A 23476-nucleotide genomic window follows, 5' to 3' on the forward strand; every position below is an offset into this window, starting at 1 on the left:
AAAAAAAAAAAAAAAAGAGATAGGAACCCACCCAGGATCTTAGTTACCTTGATCACGGCATCAACGTTTGCTTTTAAATATTGCAACCGCTCCAAGTAAATTTTCCGCTGCCTGCAACCCCGCCAATGAGCCTGCATGCCAGGAAAGGAAAAGAAGTCACCTTAGCTGGTCCGGGTGGCCCAAGAGGCTTTCAGAGAAAAGCTTAGTTCAAGACCCTCCAGAGAAGTTGTCCCTATTCTCAAAGAACTTCAAACTTCATGGGGAAGACAAATGTCTGTGCCCTCTGCCACATGCCATGGTCCCAGCATACACACACCCACTTACATGTACCATAGAATCAAACACACACTCACAAACACATCTGTACTGAAATTCAACCGTAAGATACAGGTTTAAAACATATTAATAAAGCAAACACCTACTTACCAACTTCATTCCTCCAAAATATATTCATACACCCATCTACAGACCACCCCCACACTATCACATGCAAAGTGGCTACAGAGCAGTCTGGTGAGACACAAGGTTGCAGGGATGGAGAATGTGTACAGCCAGTGCTGTGTACCCATCTCTTCTAATGACCATTTGGGCAGCAGGTCATACTTCACAACTACACCACCCAGCTCCTGAGACCAGCTCTTGGCAAATCTCCCTCCAAGGCCCTCAATAACTTTGCTGCCTCTCCTCATAAAGGGTCCAGTTGCCTGTCTTCTCCAAAAATCAGAGCCTCTTCGGTCTCTAAAGCATAAATCTCATGGCTCCCTTCCATCTTGGTCTCCTTCCTAGGAGCTTCTTCCCTCTTACCTCAAGTATATGTGAGATTATTTTTCCTAAAGCATCACTTGGACTATGTCTCTCCTAGCCCCAAGGTTCTCAGAAGTTCTCAACCTCTGACCTCCCATTCCCCATCTGACTTTCCACTGGCATCCTACCTTCTTAAAGTATCTAGTCACACCAGATATTTCACTTTCCTTTAAACATGCCTTAGGCTTTTCTGTCCCTGAACCTGTCCCACAGCTCTATCTTGACCCACTGAAATTCTTTTTGTCTAGGACCAATGTCAAACATCTCCCAGGTGCTCAGATCCAGAGGGACATTCCACCATGGACATCGGGCATCCTCTTTCATCTGACAGTCCTTCCCTAAAGCCAGTTCTCCTGGTTAGACTTACCCTGGCTTACACTGACCTGTCTATTGGGACAAAATGAAAAAGCAGCAGCTTGGCACCATAACACCAGCTGTCCAGATTTTGTAGTCTAGAGGCTAGGGAGTACCATTTCCAGGCAGAGGAGTCTCCTCTCTGCTCCTACCCATTCCAACATGGCTCCTCTTTAATATGGCAGCCTCCCATCTTGATTGGTCAGAACCTAGGATTCTGAGTAAGGTTGCATCCATGGTCAGAGTTTTCAGAGAATAAAATCTTAGAACACTTTAGTAGCCTCCTTTCTGACTTGCATTTCCCCATAGTCTGAGGGCAGATGGTCTAAGGCTCTGGGCCACTTCTCCCTTTCTGTCTCCCAGGACCCATGTGAAGGTCAACACAGCTTTCACATTAGTTGACTTCACCTCCTCTCCCACAGTTGGTGTGACCTTTTCACCTCCTTAGAGTTAGTGTGAAATTCCAGGCAGGGTTAAGGAAGGAGGAATCCCTATGATCCAGACCACTCAATGCAGACTGCTACAGTTCTGAATTGCATTCTGGGACCAATGCCCCCAAATTTAACATCGCAGAATGACAACCACCAATGGAGCACTTGCCAGACCAAGTGCTACCTGTCATTTTCCTACTTAATACTCATGAGTGCTATCATTATGAATGAGGAAATTAAGTTGGGAGAGGGCTTAAATGAGGAGCCCAGGGTCGTATTGCCCAGAAATGGTAGAACCAGGAGGTAAATTCCAGCCCCTGACTCCAAAGCCTGCCCTTTCAGTTCCCAACTCCCATGCCCTAGATCATAATTGAGGGCCATTTCTCCAGTTTCAGTCTGCACATCCATTTCCTCTGGTGTTGTTCTTATGTTCCTACCATCCCAATGTTTAACATCAACTGTACTCCAGTTCCTGAAAAGAGAGAGATGTGATCACTCACTGTGTGTTTCATGCCCAGCTCCCAACCTTGTAGATACTAGCCACTCAAAGATGTTTATCAATAACTGCAAGGTTGATGGTTTGAACCCATCAATTGTTCCATGAAAGAAAGATGAGGCTGTCTGCTCCTATAAAGATTTATAGTCTTAGAAACAGTATGCAACAGTTCTACTCTGTCATATAGAGTTGCTATGAGTTAGAATTGACTCAGTGGCAGTGAGTTGTTATTGTTTTGTTTTTGTTTTTTTAATACATTGCCACTACACTTCTGTGAGGCCCTTCAGGTCACATCTACCTGGGGAGGTCTGCTTGCTCACCTCCCTATAATTGCTGGCTTGTACAGTGCCCTGGCTGTCTTCCCAGTTGGCCTCATGTCCCAGTTAGTTGAGGGTTGGTCTCAGAGGCCACACTGGGCCATACATACATCAGAGGAATAAAAATAGAAAGAAGTGACTGGAGAGGAAAAAAAGAAAACTCATTTTCCTAAAGGTATTCTCTTTCTCTTCTGTTTAGACACACACAGAAGAGGGGTGGAACACCTGTAGGACCCCTGCTGGCATTGTGGGTTAGGTATTGAGCTGTAACCATAAGGTCAGGGTCAGTGATTCAAACCAACTAATCACTCTTGGGAAGAAAGATGAGGCAACTTCCATAAAGACTTACAGCCTCGAAAATCCAATATAGGGTCTCTATGAGTTGGAATCAACTCAATGGTAGGGGTTTGGTTTTTGGTTTGTTTAAAGACTAACACCTCTTTGCTACTCTTCTCCTAATCAGGAGTCCTCCCTGAAATCTAAATTTAATCCTTTTTACTAAACCTTATTTTACTTTTCTCTTGGGGAAGCTAAAACACAGCTCTCCATACTCCATAGAAATGATAGGAGCTGACACACCAGAGCTGGTTCTTACTACCTACCAGGCACTTTTGTAAGTACTTTACAGATATTTCCTTACTTAATCCTTATAACAACTCTGTAAGGTGAATGCTATCATTCTCCCTACTTCACAAGTGAGGAAACTGAGGGGCAGCTGAGAAGATTGAGGGAGAGAGAAGTAATGAGTGATGGAATTTGGATTCAATGCCAGGTAGTCTGACTCCAGAATCCATGCTCTTAATCACTACTCCTCAGAAGTCAAAAGATCATGCCAACACCACTAAGCAAAAAAGCAGTAAGACCCTGAAGCTCAGATAAGTTCAAGCCTGAAGACTTAGAAAGTCAGAGCCTGTCACCTGGATCTTGACGACTGCTGGGAGCCAGGTCCTCAAAAAGTGGGACTGCTTGGCAAACTTCTGCCGAACCAGGAAGCCGCGGAAGCGGGCCTGGAGCTGGATGACAAAGCCGATGTTGGCCTTCCAGAGCTGCTGGCGGTCGTAGGCAGCAGTGACCTTGGTGACAGCTGACTATAGAGGAAAGAGAGAGCCTGGTGAGTGGGAGCCACTTCTGTAAGAAATCACCCATCTATGACTCACCCCATGCAGGAGCCCTGCCAACCTGAATCTCCTCCCGAGTCAGATGGGAGGTGTTGAGGTGGCAGCCTGGGGGTCGCTCCCAGGTTCCCTGGAAGGTCTGCAGATGGAAGTAGTAGGTGGAGCCATCCTTCATGTTATGTTGAACCCAGAAAGCTGTGCTCCCTAAGCAGAAGCCAAGGTAATCAGGGGAAGGTTCAATGAAGAGGCAAGAGGTGGTGGGGCAGGAAGAGGAAGGGGTCAGGAGAGGGCCATTACCTGCACGTAGCTTCTTTGCCATGGCACCTTCTAGGGCTCTCTGGTAGCCATTGGCACAGTCAGGAACCACCCCTCGCAGGGCCACGGTGGGGTTCCTTAACACCCGCTCTGTCTGGGCTGCCTTGCCTTCCTTGATGGCCTGATTGATGGCAGCCACACCAAGAGCCACTGACGGAAGCATCAGGAAAGAGACATCAATGCTCCCCCTGAGCATGGCCCACAGGCCTTGTTGTACCCATGAGGAGGACTTGGGAGGTGGCATAAAAGACAGAAGAAAGGCAGTGTGCAGCTATGCTTGGAGGAAAAGGTGAAGGAAGGATTCCTGAAGTAAGACAGTGATTCTCCTTGTAAAGGAAAATGGTCTTATACAAAAGGCAGGATTACAGGCAGAGAGCCTCAGGACAAACTTCTCAGTAGGAGTCGCATCCAAGAAGTAGGCCTGGTTGATCTAACACCTGCCTTCCAGTCACTCACAGACAGACAGATGGACAGTGGGACTCCAGACACTGAGAATGCCAGACATCAACGCCCCCACACCGGAACCCAGCATCTAGTTAGTTGCACGGATCCCGCCTGCTTTCCCTCATCCTCCTGCCAATACCTCTCTCCTACCCTAAGACTAAACTTCCTCCAGCCAGAGCTTCTACCCAATTTTCCATGTACACAGTGCAGGGGACGGTACCCACAGGAAGGCATAGAAGGCAGAAGTCCTGAGAACTTCTGCCCGGCTGACTGCTCTGGTCTAAGCAGCACCACGCCATTCTGATTCTGGCTTGCCTCCCCAAGAGGTTGAAGGGGTGGGGTGGGGGTGGGGGGTGTCACCTGATAATCTGGGCTCTTGGTGAGCCTACATCTCCTCCCCACCTCACAATCCCCAACTGGCCCACTTACTTTTCTGAGCTGTGTTCGTGTCCTGATTGGCTCTAACCACTCCCTGGTGAATCTCCTGCAGCCACAGCACAGCTCCAGGATCTCCTGTCACCTGGTAAATTGAGAGAGATGGGAAAAGATGAGACTCCAGGCTGGCCCACAGACTCCCAGCCTCGTGACCCTTGGATTTAAAGACTGCAGGCTGCTGTTGGGGTAGCAGGGGCACCTCCCACTTCTTGTTCCTGTGCAGACAGGTCTGTGGCTCCCTTGGATTGCTGCCAGGCTCAGAAGGTCTACCTGTTCCTACCTCGCCCCAGCCTATCCCAAGCATCAACTCAGCTTGTTCATAGCACCCGGGACCCACATGAGCTCTCAGTCTCTTGAACCCTCAGTATACATCACCCTCTCAAATCCCTACCCTTGTGCCTCAGGCACAGCCCACCTGCCCATGCCCGCTCTCCATGCCCTTTGTGCCAGCTCACACCTTCTCAGGCCTATTCTGACCTTGAGCTTCACATTCTCCTTCTCATTCCGACTCATCTACCACACAAAGTGGGAAGATCACATGAGAACTTGGTTCAAGTAAAGCTTATGCCCGCCACATTGTGAGACTGATAAGGCTTGTTCCCTCCCATTTGTCTCACCCAGTCCTACTTTTCTTTTCCCCAACTCGTCTCATTAATAATGGACTCTTCTAAAAGAATAATCATATTCACAATGTTGTGCAGCCACCATCCCTATTTGTGCCCCCAATTTTTCATCACCCTAAATAGAAACTATATATCCATTAAATATTAATTATCATTTCCCTCTCCCACCAGTCTACTTCCTGTAACCACTAATCTACTTTCTGTCTCCAACCATTTGCCTATTCTAGGTATTTTATATAGGTGGGAATCATACAATATTTGTTCTTTTGTGTCTGGCTTCTTTCCCTTAAAATACTGTTTTCAAGGTCCATCCATGTCATAGAACAATAAGACTTTTAAAACAGTTTATTGCGCCCTAATTATGCGCTGGACTATCTGGGTGGTGCAAACAGTTAATGCATTTAGCTGCTAACCAAAAGGTGGGTGGTTTGAGTCCACCCAGAGGCACCTGGAAGAAAAGTCTGGTAATCTACTTCTGGAAACTCAATCACTGAAAATCCTATGGAGCAAAGTTCTACTCTGACACCCATGGAGTCTCCATAAGTCTGAATTAACTTGACAGCAAGTGGTATGGTATAACTATGTGCTAGGCCCTGCTCTAAAGCACATTCTTATGTGTGAACACTTGTAAAGCATATAAAACAATATCTGGCACATAGCAAGAACTCAATAAATGTTGGCTAGCATTACTATCATATGATTTCATTTAAGCTTCACAGATACTAGCTAATAAGTTCATTATTATTACAAGTTTGTAAGTGAGGAAACTGAGGCACAGAGGGTTAAGTAACATGTGCAGGGTCAGACTGCCAGCAAATATAGTGAAGCAAAGATCAAACTCAAGTCATTTGACTCTCAGTCCTAGCTCTCAACCACGCTACTGCCACAAACATATTGCATTACAGGTTATAAACTCTGTCACATTCTTCAGTTTCCTTGATTTTTACCCCCATTCATAGAGATAGGGAGGACCAAAGTACATAGTATTTTACAGATGATGGAACGGAGACATTACGGGATTTGCTCCAGGTCACATGGTCAGTAAGTATCAGAGCGGGAAATCCAGTCTAAGTTCTCTATCTTTGAGTCCTGTGCTATCCCCTAGACACAAGGCCCAGCTGGCAACTAGAGTTTGGTCCCACTCAATTATCTGGCCTGGCCTTTCAGCCAAGGTTACAGAGGTCATCTTCCCTCATTAGATGGGAACTCTTCCTGGCACCTACCCCAGGAAGAGACTGTGCCCATCAGACTGACAGGGTTCACTGGGCACAGGGTTCTAGCCCACAGGGATGTTTTCTGCCTGCTCTGGTGACTAACACAATTAGGTCCAAACCTTACCTGGGACTTCTGCCTTTTGGCTGCCACAAGGAGGTGGTGGTACCGAGGGGCAATGGGAAGGCTGACATCATCCAAGCCAGCCGCAGGAAGCAGCAGGGCGGTTAGGGTCTTCTCAGGGCTGTCGTGGTCCAGAGCCTCATTGATGAGGCTGACTGCGAGGATTTCTGATAAAGAGATCTAGGTAGGCAGGGGCCTGCGAGCTTATGCCTAAGGGACAGGGCTGCCACACTGGCCTGCCTTCCCTCAGCCCAGGCCTCCACTTACGATCAGTTTCTTCTTGGACCTGGGTATTGACCTGGCTCAAGGTGGTCTGCAGGTCATTCCAGCTCAGAAAGACTCCACGCGCCTGTCGTAGCTTCACCAGGGCATCAAAGTAACTGGCAGCAGAGCAAGGAATGCAAAGTGAGCAGCATGCACATCATATGCCAGAAGTCAGGGAAACATCTGGCCTTTTCCTCACTTGGCCTCTAGGATACCACATTCTCTTGGTCCTCCTCTGCCTTTGGGGTACACTGGAATATCCCAAGGCTCAGTCTTCAGATCTCTTTTATCACCATACACTCACCCTAGGCGATTTCACCTAATCTATGGCTTTAAGCACCATATTACAATGACTCCCAGAAGTAAGCTTCCATTCCATTTACATACCCAAGCATCTCTTCAGCATCTCCACAGGAATATTCAATTAGTACCTCACACCCAACATCACACATCTGAACCCTTGATTCTATCTACCCAACGTGTCTCCCAGTCTTTCTCATCTCAGTAAATATGAACTCCAACCTCTCAGGCCCCTGGGAATCATATCCAATTCCACTTTAATACCGCATATTCATTACATAACCAAATCCTGTCAGTTTTGCCTTCAAAATATATCCAAAATCCAACTTCTTTACACCACATCCACTGCTACCACCCTAGACCAAGCCCCTATCATCTCCTGTCTGGTTACTCAAACCCAGGGCTGCCTGCTTCTCCCCTTGTCCCTCTCGAGTCAATTCTCAGCACAGTAGTCAGTGAGCTCCTGTTAGAAGTAGGTCAGATTATCTCCCCCCTTGCTCAAAACCTCCTGTGGCCTCCTTCCTCACTCAGAGTACAAGCCAGAAGTCTCCATGGGCTGGCTCTGCCATTCCTCCTGGTCTCCCTTCTGCATGCTACCACCCTGGCCTGCTTGTATTCTCTGGACACACCAGGTGTGCTTCTTTCTCAGGGACTCTACCCCTAGAGAGGCTCACAAGAATCACTTGTGTCCTTCAGGTCTCTCTCAAAATGACCCTTTACCAAGGACACCTTCAATAACCACACTAGATAGATAAAAAAGAAAAACCATCTCTACATGTCCCACCCTTGTTTCCCATGGTCTTGCTTCATTTTTCTTTATAGCTTTTCTCTTAACATCTGATATATGCTTCCTTCTAATAGAGCAGGAACTTTGTTTTGTTCACTGCTATTTCACTGCATCTAGAATACTATAGGAGCCCTGGTGTGGCACCGTAATGCACTGGACTGTAAGGTTGGTTTGAACCAAGGATTGGCGATTCAAGCTCACTTGAACCACTCCTCAGAAAATCCTATACAGGGTTGCTGTATAGGAGCACTCCTTATAGCCACTCCTCAGAAACCCTATACAGGGTTGCTATGAGTCGGAACTGACAAGAAGGCACTTAACAACAACAAATTAATATAAGAGGAAGACCTTCAAGGAGATGAGACACAGTGGCTACAACAATATGCTCATATGTAACAATTGTGAGGCTGGCGCAGGACCAGGCAATGTTTTTTCTGTTGTGCATAAGGGTAGCTCTGAGTTAGAGATGATCCGATAGCACCTATCAACAGAATAGTATCTGGCATATGTGGGTACTCAAACATTAGCTATGAAAAGAAAGACTAAATAGAGGAAAGGGAGATGAATGTGAGCCCACCCAATCCCAGAAAGAAATATAAACCAAGGAAATGGGAGGCTAATAGTTGGACCTGGGCTCAAGAATGGAGGATGCAGATTAGATTAGTCTCCAAGCAGAAATGTTCTGCATCTTGGTTATATTCCCTCCACCCAACCCCAGCTACCGCCATGCCCAACGTGTGGCTAAGTCTTTCTCACCTCTGAGCATTCTCTCTATCCACTTCGGCCAGGCCTGTGGCGGGGTTCACCAGGCTGCTCCAGAAGCCAACAGCATCCCTGGCCTCCAAGGCCTGGTTAATCAGGACCACAGCTGACAGCATCTCCACAGCCACGAAGAGCTCCTCCTGGTTGAGCTCCTACAACACAGGGGAGGGAAGATTCCCAAGTGGGCTGGTGAAGGGCTTGGGGATCTACCCGTTGACTATTATATATCCCCAAGTCTCCATCCCCAAGCCCCAATGGCCTAGCTCAGTCACTAAAAAATAATCATACTTGACAAATTGAGAATACTTACTATGTACTCAATGTATAAGCACTTCTCACACATTACCACTAAATTTTCGTAACAAAGTAATGAGGTATGGACCATTAATATCTACTTCACAGACAAGGAAACAAGAGGTTCTGTGAACTCAGTCAAGTAATGTGATTTATGTAGCCAGGATTTAAACCTAGCTGCCTGATTCCAGAGCCTCATTCCAATGAGTTCTACCATCTCCTTTCTCATCCCTACTACACACTGGACACTATACCAGGTCCTGGGCACACAGAGATGAAAATAAAGTGATCACTTCTACACTACACACCCAAGAGGTCCTTAGTCTCATTTCCCTGCCCAGTTTTTTCCTTTCCAAACATCTGCTCATGCTGCTCCCTCTGTCTAGAGCATTCTCCCTGTCCTTCTGTACAAACAGAATGTTGCTAGTAATAATCACCATTGCTAAAAACTTACACTTATTCTGTGCTTAGCACACATACTAACTCATTTAATCCTTACAACAATCCTATGAGGTAAATAGTGTCCCTATTCTATATGTGAAGAAATCGAGGGGCAGAAAAGGTAAATAACTTGTCTATGGTCATAAAGCTATGTGGTAGCAGCTCAGGATTTGAACTTAGGAAGTCTGGTTCTAATGTCTACAACCTTAGTTACAACACTTTACCCCTCAGTACTTATTTTATGCTTCCTTGTACTGTGTTACTGATCTGTTGAAACAGCTCTTCCAGAGTGTCATGCCTGTGTCTAGGTTGTGCCTGGAGTAGATCCTGCTCTGGGTGTGATTCTCTATTCCATTCTCCTCTCTTCCAGGAAGCCTTCCTAGACTTATCCCCAACTCGGTTTCCTCCATTTCCCAGGTTTGAAGTCTTCTGATATCACATCATCTACTTTTCCCTCATTGTGTGTCGGAACCCTCTGGTGTACTCTAACTTTTTGAGAGAGAGACCTCTTACCCTACCGTAAGAGAGCTGTGTGGACTGACATGAGCTGGACACTTGTTGTTTTTGTTATGTGCTGTGGAGTCGGTTCTGACTCATAGCGACCCTGTACAGGGTTTCCGAGGCTGTAAATCTTTATGGGAGCAGAAAGCCTCATCTTTCTCCCACGGAAGTTTTGAACCGCTGACCTTGTGGTTTGCAGCCCGATTCATAACCACTGTGCTACCTGAGCTGGACAGTAGAGTGGTTAAATGCCTAGACTCCAGGTACATTCTGATTTGCATGCACTCCCAGCACTGCCAATGACAACTGTGTTGGACATGTTACTTATCCTCTAGATCTCATTTCCTCATCTCTAAAACTACCAGCTGTTCTGCAGGAGAAAGATGAGGCTTTCTGCTCCCATAAAGATTTACAGCCTCGGAAACCCTGTACAGATTCGCTATGAGTTGGAACCGACTCCATGGCACATAACCACCACCACCAAAATGGTGAAGCCCCCTATGTTCAGAAAGGGAAGGATGGGGTAGCCCTTCTACTTCCACCACTCTCTTGCCAGCATCAGAGGGTGCTCTGGAACCCTGAGAACTGGACCCCGCATGCCTGGGCTTACCCCCTGCTGCTGCCGCTGGAGTACTACCAGTTCCTGCTGGTACAGAGTTGAGGCAAAGGGGTACACTGGAGGCAGCTGGGCTTCAGGGCACATCAGCTCCTTCACGGTGTCAGCCGCCACGCCCCTGCGGATGGCGTTGTTGATCCGTTGCACTGCCTGGAGCACTGTACAGAGATGCAGGGAGGCTGTATCGACTGGGTACTCAATGCTCCTATCCTAGCCAACTAGGCTCTGCTGGGGATCTCTTGAGGGGAATGGCTTTGTAACTGCTCTCACACACTCTTCTGGTAGGTTCAAAATATGTTTCTAAATAGAGACTGGCTTGCTTTAAGAAGAGGCTGTTTAAGAAAAGATTTGACAAGCCTTGAGGTTGAGTAGCTCAGCATATATCACAGAGGACTGTTGTGGCCGAGATGAGTTCCTTAGGTGGTGAGTACAAGATTGACAGGTGGCTACGGAGTGAGGTTAGCCTAGGGGCTTCAGGGACCAAACCTTGACTACAGCACAGAGGAATAAGGAACTAGCTCCAAGATGGAGTCACTTGGCATTCAGAGGGAGGGAGAGAACTAATAAAGGGCTATGAGTCAAAGTAGTTTAAGTTTTCAAACACTGGGGCTTATATTTGAAGGGGCTTGAAAAGTTCATGGAAAACTTTCATTATCTTTTCATTGCATTTTTCCATGAATTTTTGAAGCCCTCCCCCATTCTCCATATATGCCAAATCCCCGAACCCAACCCAACACATTGCTGTTGAGTCAATTCCAATTCAGCAACCGTATAGGTCAGCAGTTCGAAACTACCAGTGCTTCTGCAGGAGAAAGATGAGGCTTTCTGCTCCCGTAAAGATTTACAGCTACGAGTCAGAACCGACTCCACAGCACATAACCACCACCACAATCATAGGACAGAGTAGAACTGACCCATAGGGGTTCTAAGGTTGTAATCTTTACCAGAGCAGACAGCCATCTTTCTCCCACAGTACAACTGGTGGGTTCAACCTTTTGGTTAGCAGTTGAGTGGTTAACTACAGCCCCAAAGATCCTGATAGGACTAAAGCCTAGGATAAATAATGGAAGAACCCATCTATGTAGGAAGATGTTCAATAGAGGATATTAGATCAGATCTGTGCTTCCAGGAGATTACTGTGGCAACAACAGCAAGAATGAACAAACAGCTAGCCAGCAGAGGCCTGGAGGCGACAGTGAAATAACCTCTGAAAGCTCTTGTAGACTAAAGTAAATAGTTACTGAGCAACCTCAAAACCTGATAGCAAGTCAAGACTGAGTCAAGCGGTTGTAACAGGCCTTGTGTCTATAGGCTATGGCATTGTGCCTTAGCACTCTTTCTCTTCTCTCTTGCTATATGAAACACATGAATGAATCCCCTTAGAGGGGGACAATGACTGACTAGCTGAATTCTTTTAATAAATAATTATATTTGTATATAATGTTATGAAAGGAAACTGAGTTGGATCATGACTTTCTCTCTCACCTGGGAAATCAGTCACTGTATTTCAGAAGCCAAAGGAACTTAAGCAGATTGAAAGTGTCAAAATTCCAGGTGAAGTACCTGGAAGGAAATGGCCTACCCCTACAAAGTAGAGTCCATTGCAGTACTGACATCTCTAAGGCCGTACAGAATTACCTATAGTGTTCCTGCAGGCAGCCAGAGAGAGGCAGACTTTATGTTGGGAGCAGACCCTTACCTGGCTGGGAAACTGGGCAGTAGTGTGCACTACCCACCTAGAAGCTAGCAAAGGATAAGATGCTCTTCCAAGAGCCTGCGATAAACTCAGGACAGGCTTCAGGCCTGAGAGATGACTTACTGAGCTGTTCCTGGTTACCCTTCAAGTTGGCTGCAGTCACACCAGCCTGGACCTCCTCCTTTTCCAGAAGCTCAACCAGGCCCAGCTCCTAAAAGAGATTATTGTTGTTGTTAAGTGACATTGAGTCGGTTCCAACTCATAGCAATCCTGTATAGGGTTTCCAAGGAGCAACTGATGGGTTTGAACCACTGACCTGCGGTTCAAACCGACCTTACAGTCTAGTGCTTTATTCTACAGTGCCACACCAGGAGAGGAGATGCCTAAAAGAGAATCCTCTCAGGGCCAAGAACATGCTTTGGGAGACACCAGCATGAATTCCCACACTTAATCTCACCTCTTCCCCTTAGGCAGACTAACCTGGTACACCCAACCCTATTAACCCATCTCTGACCTCTGTTTCCTTCTTACCCAGGAAGCATCTGAAACAACAACATAGGTAATGCAAACATAAACAGTGTCCGGCAAAAAGGCAACAGCACTTAAAATAAGGTTGCAAAATTTAAGCTGCAATTCAGCTTTAGGGGAGCACAGCACTGGCTGGACCACTGCTGGGTCTTTCTCTATCAGTTTGAGAGACTCTCAGAGGGCAGAAGCTGATCAGTCCAGTCCATTAGGGCTTAGAGTGATTTACCTCTTCAAACATGTAGTTAGCATCTACTGACTACAAAGAACAGTGATGATGCCTAGGTAAGAGGCCTCTCCTATCCTATAATCAATCAGAAGAGGCAGGTCCAAGAGTCTGACCTGTGCTTTCTGCTCTCTGTCTGAGCTCAGCTGGTCCAGGTACCAGTCAGCGAAGTCTCTTTTCAAGCCTTGCAGGGACAGCACAGGGTCTCGAAGGGCCTCAAGCAAAGCCTCAGGGTTCTGTCTCTCTAGTGCGTCATCAATAACTTCTAGAGCCTCATGAACTGAAAAAGACAAAGACCCCTTAATGGAAGGTGTGAGAAAGCCCACCTCTCACTAGCTTCTGTCTGCCCATAATTACTTTCAACTCTACGCCCTGGGTTCTTGGAGCCCATCTGGCCCAGCACAAATTCTTCAGCTTGGTCTTCAGAGACCTTCCTATCTCACCAGTCCAGATCCTGAGGAAATCCTGACCCCAACAGGCAAATGCCCACCCAGTCTAATCTTTTTTTTTTTTTCTGGCTAACAACCATCTAATTTAAAAATAATTGGGTACTTTTTATTCAATTTTCTGTGTGGCATAAAAGGTTCATAGCTCCTTAAATAGTTATATGACACCATTCTTGGGGGAACATTGAAGAGTTACCCTCCCTAAGTTTTTTTAAATGTTTTATTGTGAATTATGTGATAGTTTACAAGCAGTCTAATCTTTTAAGCCACCCCTTTCGTCCTCCCTTATACCTATCTATTCTCTTCCTTCTTGAAGAACTCCATTTCAACTGCCCCTAGTACCCAGAGCTGAAAGGTCTTCCGCTCTGCCTATTCTCTCCATAGATCTCCATTCAGACAGAAGCCTCCCTGACAGGGGCTACTTCTCCAAACATTGAGAGAAAGAAAAGAAAGCACATACTGCCTTGACTGCTCCTTCCCTGAGACAAATTTGGCCCAAATAAGGTCATAGGGTCTTCTGGACTGAAAGCAGCCATCCCCAAACCTCCCAGTGCAAAGGTGTACCCTTAAAGCACTCCTCAAACCCCTCCCAGCCTACCTCTCTTACCATTAACGTGGTTGATGTTGCCCTGGATTTCAGCTTGAGTTAGGTAGCGGTCATAGATGTCCTGGCTTTCTCCATCATCCTGCAAAAACTACTTTTGAAAAGGGAAATCTTCTATTGTTCCCATCCTAACGCTATCTATTTCTTATTCTGAAGGTGTTTCCAAGGTCAAAGGTCAGTCTGGTAGGAAGAATCTGGGGAAATCACATGGTCCAAATCCTGTGATACCAATACAGTTAAACCAAACCAATCTGTGGAAACTCCAGTCTAAAATCTCACCCAGTTCTGCATTCCAGAGTCTCTTCTCCTAGTACCCTCTTCTTTTCTGAGTTTACATTATTCCCCTAAGTTCTTCTAAAATAACTGACAAGTTATAGTTTCCTCTAACTGACTTTGGAATATAGTAGTAAGACAGAGAGGAATCCTTGTTTCACTTGAGATTTTTCAGGTTATCCAGCTTTTTGGCCCCTGCACCCCTTAGTGGTTCCTACTTACGTGGTTTCTGGCATTGGCAGCCTTCTCCATTTTGGCCTGGGCCAGCAGCTCCTGGTAGATGGCTGCCAGAGGCTCTCGGAGATTCTCCAGCAGCGCGCTGGGATTCTGCAAGGCAGCCAAGGTGTCCTCCACTACTGCCCGCTCCACTGCTTCATTGATGGCAAGTACGGCTGCATGGACTGGAAACGGGCATGGAAGCAAGTTTAGGGGCTCAGAACTAACCCCAAACCAGGCCACAACCAGCTGTGGGCCACTTGGACATCAACCTTTTCATGCATTCTTGGGCAGGGCAAACCAAGCAGCCTGATGGCCCTGCCTGAGAAGAGGTGGTCAGAATCTACCTGAGGTCTGTGAGACTCAGAGTCCTCCTTACTGAGCTGGCAGGACAGATCACAGTCCCTACCTGCAGCTTCGTCCACTGAGAGCTCGTTGGCCAGGATGCCCCCGATCTTGCTGAAGGCAGGCAGCTGGAGGCCATATTTGGCCAGTTCAGAGGCCATGTTGCTGAGTTCCTCAGCTGCAACGACACCACCTTCATCAGGCCTAAAATCTTTAAGACTATGCCCAAACTATGATGGTCAGGGAAGGAGTTGGGCTTACCTGTGAATTTCACTTTCCCATATAGATCATGTATCTGAGGGGCCAATCCCAGCCGGAAGAGGAAGAGACTGGAAAAGAATGAGAGGCACGGGAAGGTACTGTAGTCTATTCATTTCTTCACTCTACCCATAAAGGGCTCTCAGGCATTATTACAGGTACCCAGAGAAGAAGACCCCAGAGCACCTGCCTTCAAGTCACCCCCTAAGCCATAGGGGGAAATGTTACTCTCAGTTAGCTTCAGGCAAGAGTTAAAGAAGCTGGATAAGACACTGTGAGGGGAGAGTGGGGAAGGCTTCACAGAAGTCACATTGTCGTGGCAGATCACTGGATAAAGACAAAGGATGGACAGAGCAGACAACTGAGCAAGGGTACAGAGGCAGGAAATGAAGTCAGGTAGAGATGACATGGTAGACAGAAGGAACTAATTAGTCACTTCCTATTATTTAGCCAGCTGGTTGTTGGTGGTTGGCTGTGAGTGGGGTCAGCCTTCACCATTTACACTATACGAGGGGGCTTCAAAAAGTTTGTGGAAAAAAATCCATTCTATCATTTCCACTATATGACTCACATGTGACACTTGTGATAGGTCCTATTCTGAGTCCTTTGTACCCTAGTCACAAGCTGAAGACCCTACACTGCCATTTTCTTGTCTCTGTTACCCTGCCTGCCCTTTCTCTCACCTATTTGGGTCACATAAATGTGCCCGCAAACAAGCACATAAATCTAAACACAGCGACATAAAATCTAAAATCTCTCTCTCCTATGAAGTATTCATTATAATCTAGCTTTCATCCTTCCTGCTGCAATGCTTGTTGCTGTCGATTGCTGGGCTCATCCACCTAGAGGAACCTGAATGACAAAAAGTTTGGGGTGTCTTACCTGAGAGCATGAATGCAGTAGACTACCCGGGGCATATTCTTCTTGTCATAGATGTCTGTGGTCTCTGGGAAAAAGGTCTGGAGGGGAAACCAGCTAGTTATTACCATCAGAACCCTTAGGCATCACCAGATATGGAAGGGGAAGCCAAGAAAAGGGTCTTCCTCTTTGATCTGGGGTGTGTGTGTTCCTTTATTGCCTGGGACTTCTAGGTCTGTCTCTCCAACCATTCCCAGTCAACTTAATGTCAATCAAAGACACTGGGGGCACACACTGAGCCAAGACTCAGTCACAGACACACAGTCACAGGGGCCCCTGGACTAACCAAACAAAAGACATGGCTATTTAGACTATAGGATGCAAGCCCTAACCTCCAGGAGAAACAGGCCCCTAGTTAATCGTATAGACACGGCAAGCCTATGCCCCTCACCGCCAACTCTCACCAGATAGAGGGCATGCTGGGGAGCTGGCCATGTTCTTACAGAAGGCCCAACAAGGCATGCTTTCCCAACGACCACAAAAGGGTCAGGGCATCTCATCCCTGCCTCCAGGCCAGAAAGCCTGTGATCAATAGGGGCCCATCTAAGAACTGAGTCATCACAGGCACGACTTCCCATGCCACCTAGCAGCTGTAATGAGGCTTAACCTCAATACATCTCGGCTGCATTAGGTTCATAACAAAGGATCAAATCTAGAGACTTAAAAGTGTTCCAGCCTCACTGGGGACATGCCCTCTACTGCTACTGCCTCCCACCAAAGCGCCTTTCTTTCCTGCTGCTTCCTCATTTTATAGTTCCCGTCTATAGTGAAAAGAATAAAAAATATTCTATAGATGAAAAATAAACCAGAAAGAAACCATACAAAGTAGAATTTTGTCATTCCTTAATATGTATCATTCCTTACAATTCACAAAGAGAATTCACACAGATCTTTTGATCCTCTTGACAACCTTGTAGGGTAGATAGAGCAGGGATTACTATCCCCATTTTACAGATGAGAAACAAATTTGAGATTCAAAGTATGAGAGGATATAAGGCTGTGCCCAATTTGGGACTTTGGCCCAGGCTTCTTGACTTGGAAATCTACTACCTGAGGATAGATAGATATCCTTGCCGCACCCTGTGAAATTCTGGCATGATTCCAGATGGCAGGCTGACACAAGTCCCATCTCCTACATTACACCAAAGTCACACTCTATAATGTGAATATCACAACTCAAGTCAGGGAGCTTTCACCTTCTTTTATCCACAGGGAAGTGGAAGCAGAGACCACGTGACTTGGTTCAAAGACACACAGCCCCAAATACCTGTTCATAGATTAAGTTAATTTAGAAGACACATGGAGATAAGGCCAGGGGAAGATAAAGTGTGGGGGTGCTGGTGAAGAGTAAGGATGAACCCCAATCTTGAAGCCCGGCATTACCGAAGGCAGACCGATGTGGGTGATTGCAGACAGCCAAAAGTTGATGTTGTCTGTGTGACGGAAATGTAAGCCAGTTGCCTGAAAGGAAATAGAAGAGAATCTGTTTCCACAGTTCCTAGGGTTTCCTCTGGGCATAGTCCTGCCTGTGGAGACTTAAGAGCAGTGAGAAATCCAGAGAACCCTGCCCTGTACATTTTCTATCCACCCCTTCAAGACAAAGACACATAGACAGAATGGAAGTCACCAAGAATGAATGGTCTAACTGAACATTTGGGAAAGAGCACAGAGATGAAATGAACAATCCAATAAGACTTCCTAAAAAGGAGAATCCAGAGCTGAAATGGGAAGAGGGCTGAGCTAACTAGAGCATAGGGAAGGACCAATATGTCCAGGAAGGACCCTCAGAGTGGCAAAGCCCACAGCCTCCCAGTGCAGACTGTGCAGGAGTCGTTTGACAGTTCTCATGTCAGAGACATCTCAAAGTCCACCTAGCATGTGTCCCTTGTGCTAAGGATAACATCCATCCATCTGGCTGGGAGATACCAAATGATGTCTACTGTCCCTGTACAATAAAAGCACCCCCTTTTATCCTCAAAAGTGTCCAGGTTTGGACAATAAATTATATGATAATCCTACCCTCACAGTTTTGAGGAAAAGGGTTAATTTTTGAGGATAAAAGTAGGTGGAGCCCTCGATTCCCCACCTGGTATCGCAGCTGCTCCACGTCATAGATCTTCTTCAAGGGAACCACGGAGGGTGCGAAACAGTGGCCCAGTTTAGCCAGCAGCACCCCATTCCGGAAGCTCTCCTCCAGCTCCACAGGGGAAGGCAGCTCTTCCTTCAGGCAAGCCTCCATCCAGCTAAGAGTATGAGAGCACCTTCTCACCCACTCGGGTATACCACAGCAGTTCATTCCAAGCATAGGACCTTTCCCTGTCTCCACTTTCTGTTCTACCTCCAACCCCCCTCTCTGACCATTGCCTGGCTGAAGCTGCTCCACATACCTGAACTGGCCAACCCTCAGCCCCTCCTACCCTAGAAAATCTTCCCAGACGGGGATCCTGATCCAGCCCAACATCAGTGGGGCTTCATCAGGCTCTTACCCTATTTCACAACATAATCTCTCACTCAGTCTTGTTATGCAGTTGATTACTTATAGGAAAAATGGGGTATAAAGAAACAGGGTGAATGATACAGGAAACAAAGTTGGAATGTGGGATGTACTACAGGACAAGTGACCTGGTTCCTTCAACAAGTCAGTGACATAAAGAACCAAAAAAGGAGAGGAAGGGCTGCCCTAGATTAAAAACATAATAACCAAATGTAATATGTGACCTTTTTTATAACCTTATTTGAATAAGTCTACGGTAAAAATTGAGGATGGCACAGTACCAGGCAGTGTTTTGTTCTGTTGCACACAGGGTTGCTATGAGTTGGAATTTAACGGCACCTCATACATACAACTGCAAAAATAGATTCTTTAAAATACAACCAGAGAAATCGGAAAATTGATCTTCCAAGGAAATACAGATAATTTGGTTGCGTGTTATAATGGCAATGTAGTTATGTAAGTAAAAATCCATATAGTTTTGTTCTTGTTAAGTGCCATCAAGTTGGTTCCGACTCATAACAACCCTGTATAGGGTTTCCGAGGAGCTAATGGTGAGCTTGAACCACCAACCTTGTGGTTCAAACTGACCTTGTAGTTTAGTACATTCTCCCACAGTGCCACTCCAGTACTCTGTACAGTTTTAGAGACATATATTTAAATATGTAGGGGAATTTAAAAACTGGGATTTGCTTGTTGCTGTTAAGTCAGTTCCGACAATAAAGGGTTTCGGAGGAGCAGCTGGTGGGTTTGAAAGGCAGACCTTGCAGTTAGTAGTCTAGTGTTTATCCTACAGCACCACACCAAGATGCCAAGATTTACTTTCCCACAGTATGGCCTCTCATCCCATTGCATTTGCTTTGGGGGCAAAGCCCTGAGATGGGCAGGATGGGAAATGAGGTCAGGAAGAGGCAGACCCTCCACTTACCGCTTAGCTTCTTCCAGTCGGCATAGATACTGATAGGCAACATTCTGCCGTCTCTGCTCATCCATCTCCTCAGCTGTGAGGCGTTCATCTGAGAAGTGGAGGGGGATGAGATTAACAAAGGGACAGGGCCTCAGCATTGAAACTTAACAGACTTCCTCTGGCAATCCTTCTCAGAGACCTGAAGCATCTCCCATGTGTTCCTCCCCTCTTTCTAGGACATCCTTGACCCCAATCTTCTGCTCCTACCCGGCAAAGATGTTCCAGGCAGCATTTTGGTCTCTCAAATCCTTTAAGCGGGGAATTCCTCCTGTATCTCAAGTAGTTCTCCCTGTTCTTCTCTAGACATCTTCCTGTCCTCCCTCTCCTTCCCAAGCTTCCTCACTGTCCTTCCCTGTCTCCCAGCAGGATGTCCACAGTGCTCCTTGGCTGGAAATTTAGCTAATTTTTCTCCAGTTTGACTCCAAATTTCCCAAGTACTGAGGTCAAGTCATCCTCCTTAGGTTCTCTCTTAGAGGCTAGCTTAACAGAACCAACATCATTCAATAGCCATTCATTTAGTCAATATCACTCAGCACTGGGCTAGTAAACCCCGACTCTCAAGAAATACAAAGATTATTATTGGAATTGAAAAACATGTTACTCACTCCAACCTAATGTGATAATAGTCCAGAAATAAAATCTATAAAAATAGCAGAGAAAGCAAAAGATTCTACTCATGAGCTAGGTTTTAAAGAATGAACAGGTACAAAGTGGGAAAAGGTAGTTTAACAGAGGAAATTATGAGGAAAAGCAGCTCTGGTGACACAGTGGCTAAGTGTTCAACTTCACCAGGTCAACGTAGGAGAAAGATGAGGCAGTCTGCTTCCATAAAGAGTTATGGCCCTGGAAACTCTGTGGGGGCAGTTCCAGGGGGCTATGAGTTGGAATTGACTCCATGACATTGGGTTTACTTTGGATTAAATGGATGGGCAAAGGTAATTTTTAAAGCTCAAAGGTTTCTTTACCCTCCTTTTTAGTATAGGCCATCTGAGGAAGAAAATAATCTCCAAGCAAAACAAAATGTAGACAATACTCTGGTCCCCAAACACAAGAATAGCAAATTCCCTATATGAGAAAACACTCATACTCCCCGCTTTAATCACAGCTTCCCTTCATCCTTCCTTCTTTTCTATTTTACTTAGAAAATACAATACAAAATCCAACAGACACAGTAAGAGAAATCTTACACACACACACCCCAAAAAGTAAACTCAGAGGGCTTGAAAAAAGAAAATCCATCTTTCACTCAGCACTTAATGCCCTTCCCACTCTTTATCCTATTTTCTTACAGCCTGCAATAATTTGGGGGAGAGGCAGGGTTTATTTGAATTGGCAGTTAAGCAAGGGTCAAAAATAAAAAAGTAAGAATGATACACATATCCATGTTCAGATATGAAAGCACTAGCCAAACACAGGAAATCCATCAGTTCCTTCTATGGGGCAAACAAGAAACAAGTGTTGGTTGCTAAGCATGGAAAATAAACCAGTAAGAGTGACATCACCTCTGAGTTATGAATTGAGGACTGTTTAAGAGATGGTAAGACTGTGTACACACACCATCTCAAAACCAAACAACAACAAAAAACAGTCTTTCTGTGCTTCTCTGGCATGAAACTAGCTTTCCTTCAAGAGATTTGGTGAATTTTACTTTTCAGAATCCTGCTGGGGAAGAAGGAGGGCTTGGAGGAGCAGTGTTTGCCTTTCATTCAGATGGAAAGCTTTCAGTCCTCCAATCAATCCTTTCAATTCCAATCTCTCTTCTTCTAAAGCACTAGTTCTGAAAGTGTAGTCCATAGACTACCTGAATCACAACCACCTGAGACGGGCAAGAAGAACAGCAGGGCTTGTTAAGCATGAAGATCCTGGATCTCAATCTGGTCTACTGGAGTTGAAGCTCTGAATAGGGCTCAGGAATCTGCATTTTAAACAAGCTGCCCAAGCTGCCCAGGTGATTCCAACCCCCTAAAGTTTGAGAGGACTCCCGGTGTGGCACCTTAGGATCAGCACTGAACTGCGAACCACAAGTTGCTCCTTGGAAACCCTGTACAGGGTCACTCGACGGCACTTAACAAAAAAGCCTCAAACCCAAGATCAGCGGCTCAAACCCACCAGCCGCTCTTCAGAAAACGTCCCTGTACAGGGTGGCAACAAACTTTGAAAGACATTGTTTCAAAGTTCAGGAAATCCCCAGGTCTCTTTAGGCGTTCTGTCCCGGGCAGCATTTGGCGAGTTAGTTGCCAGGAGTCACTGCTGAATTTTAAGAAACTTCTGCTCGCGCAAAGATTTACAGCCTCGAAAACCTTATTTTGTTGTTGTTAGGTGCCATCGAGTCGGTACCGACCCATAGCGACCTTATGCACAGCAGAACGAAACACTGCCAGATTCTGGGCCAACCTCACTACTGTTGTCACGCTTGAGTCCATCGATGCTGCCACTTGGCCAATCCATCTCGTTGGGGATCTTCCTCTTTTTCTCTGACCCTCCACCTTACCAAACATGATATCCTTCTCCAGAGACTGGTCCCTCCTGACAATATGTCCGAAGTATGAGAGACGAAGTTTGGCCATCTTGGTGTCGAAGGAGCACTCTGGCTGCACTTCTTCCAAAACGGTTCTATTGGTTCCATGGCACTTTCAATATTCTCCTCCAACACCATAACTCAAAAGAAACCTTATAGTGAGGGTCATTATGCGTCAGAACGCTCTCGGCTCGAGCCTCAGAACTTGGGAGTAAGGAAGAAAGCTCTTTGTAAACTTTGAAGCACCACACAGAAGTCGGGTTTTACAGCTCACAGGCCTACCCCTGTCCACCGGCGCCAGAATTGAGCGTCCTCTCCTCCAGTTCAGTTTCACCACCCCGCTCCCGGCAGGTCTGACGCCCACTCCCTCCCCAACCTCTCCCTAACCACAGAGACCCAGACCAGCGACAACGCTACTAGACCCTCCTAAGGCCTTTAGGGCACTCACAAGCCGCTCGGGCTGAGCCCGCGCCTCTCCTCTCCATGTTTCAGCTTCTAGGTTTGAATCTCCCGCCGCTGCGGCCACCGCCCCTCACCGTCGCCACAAACTGGCAGGACACTTCCGGTCTGCTTCGCAGGGGCTCCTGGGACTTGTAGTTCCAGGCAACTTAGGTGTGTCGCCCAGGTGGGGAGGAGAATAGGGGGTCGGGTTCCCCTTCTAGTAGTTTCTTAAAGTACTGGTAGGTGGACATTTTTGGCCCCTTCGCCTTATTTCAAGTAACCCTTGCCCCTACCCGTTTCTCTGTCATTCCTCTTCCCTCTCCAACACAAAATTCCCATTAACCTTTGCTCAGCTGCGTATAGTATTCCGGGGTCTCGTAAACATTCAGGAGCTACTTGGTGCAATGCACTAAGCTTTAGTGGTGTGGATGTAGAGACAAATAAGCCAAGTTAATGCTCTTATTAAACTTTTTGGTTCTTGAATAAGTGAATACATACATAATCAAATAAATTAGAAGTTAGTGGTGCCCAGAGGGAGGGAGTAATTTCAATAATTAAGAGCAGTGATGAATCAGGAAGACTTCTAGTAGGGATGATGGCCGATCTGGTTGAAAATTTAATGAGAATTCATCAGATCGAAGGAGAGAGGCATTTCAGTCCGTGGAAGCAGCATGTGCAAGAGCCAGAAATCAAAATCGTTTTAGTTTTATTGGAGAACAAAGCTCAACCTGGGAGAGGCAGGAAGTGAGCCTGGAGAGGTACAAGGTCAGATCTTGCAAGGCACTAAAGGTGCTGGGACATGATGCAGTCTGGGGAGCAGTCAAGAGTCAAATGACACATTAGTAACAGGACAGACTTATTTTAGAAAGCCCCTTTGCAATAAGGGTTTGATGGATCATGAAGCTATGGACAGAGCTT

At 46.3% G+C, this 23476-nt stretch overlaps 1 protein-coding gene across 1 annotated transcript in view; it reads right to left on the reverse strand.

Moving 5' to 3' along the window:
* IQGAP3 (IQ motif containing GTPase activating protein 3) overlaps positions 1 to 22602 on the reverse strand; it is an 81906-nt gene extending 59304 nt beyond the window's left edge. Inside the window, exons 1-20 of the mRNA XM_006861733.1 lie at positions 22566 to 22602; positions 19561 to 19648; positions 18228 to 18384; positions 17525 to 17602; positions 16106 to 16182; positions 15227 to 15294; positions 15030 to 15143; positions 14627 to 14805; positions 14135 to 14213; positions 13198 to 13361; positions 12454 to 12541; positions 10629 to 10792; positions 8777 to 8934; positions 6937 to 7049; positions 6673 to 6836; positions 4706 to 4796; positions 3815 to 3982; positions 3582 to 3721; positions 3320 to 3490; positions 48 to 131 (exon numbers count right to left, since the gene is read on the reverse strand). Coding sequence (XP_006861795.1) covers positions 48 to 131; positions 3320 to 3490; positions 3582 to 3721; positions 3815 to 3982; positions 4706 to 4796; positions 6673 to 6836; positions 6937 to 7049; positions 8777 to 8934; positions 10629 to 10792; positions 12454 to 12541; positions 13198 to 13361; positions 14135 to 14213; positions 14627 to 14805; positions 15030 to 15143; positions 15227 to 15294; positions 16106 to 16182; positions 17525 to 17602; positions 18228 to 18384; positions 19561 to 19648; positions 22566 to 22602 — 2382 coding nt within the window. The remainder of the gene's footprint in view (positions 1 to 47; positions 132 to 3319; positions 3491 to 3581; positions 3722 to 3814; positions 3983 to 4705; positions 4797 to 6672; positions 6837 to 6936; positions 7050 to 8776; positions 8935 to 10628; positions 10793 to 12453; positions 12542 to 13197; positions 13362 to 14134; positions 14214 to 14626; positions 14806 to 15029; positions 15144 to 15226; positions 15295 to 16105; positions 16183 to 17524; positions 17603 to 18227; positions 18385 to 19560; positions 19649 to 22565) is intronic.
* Positions 22603 to 23476: the final 874 nt, after the last annotated feature.

This window comes from Chrysochloris asiatica, unplaced genomic scaffold, assembly GCF_000296735.1.
Source record: "Chrysochloris asiatica unplaced genomic scaffold, ChrAsi1.0 scaffold00042, whole genome shotgun sequence".
NCBI lineage: Eukaryota > Metazoa > Chordata > Mammalia > Afrosoricida > Chrysochloridae > Chrysochloris > Chrysochloris asiatica.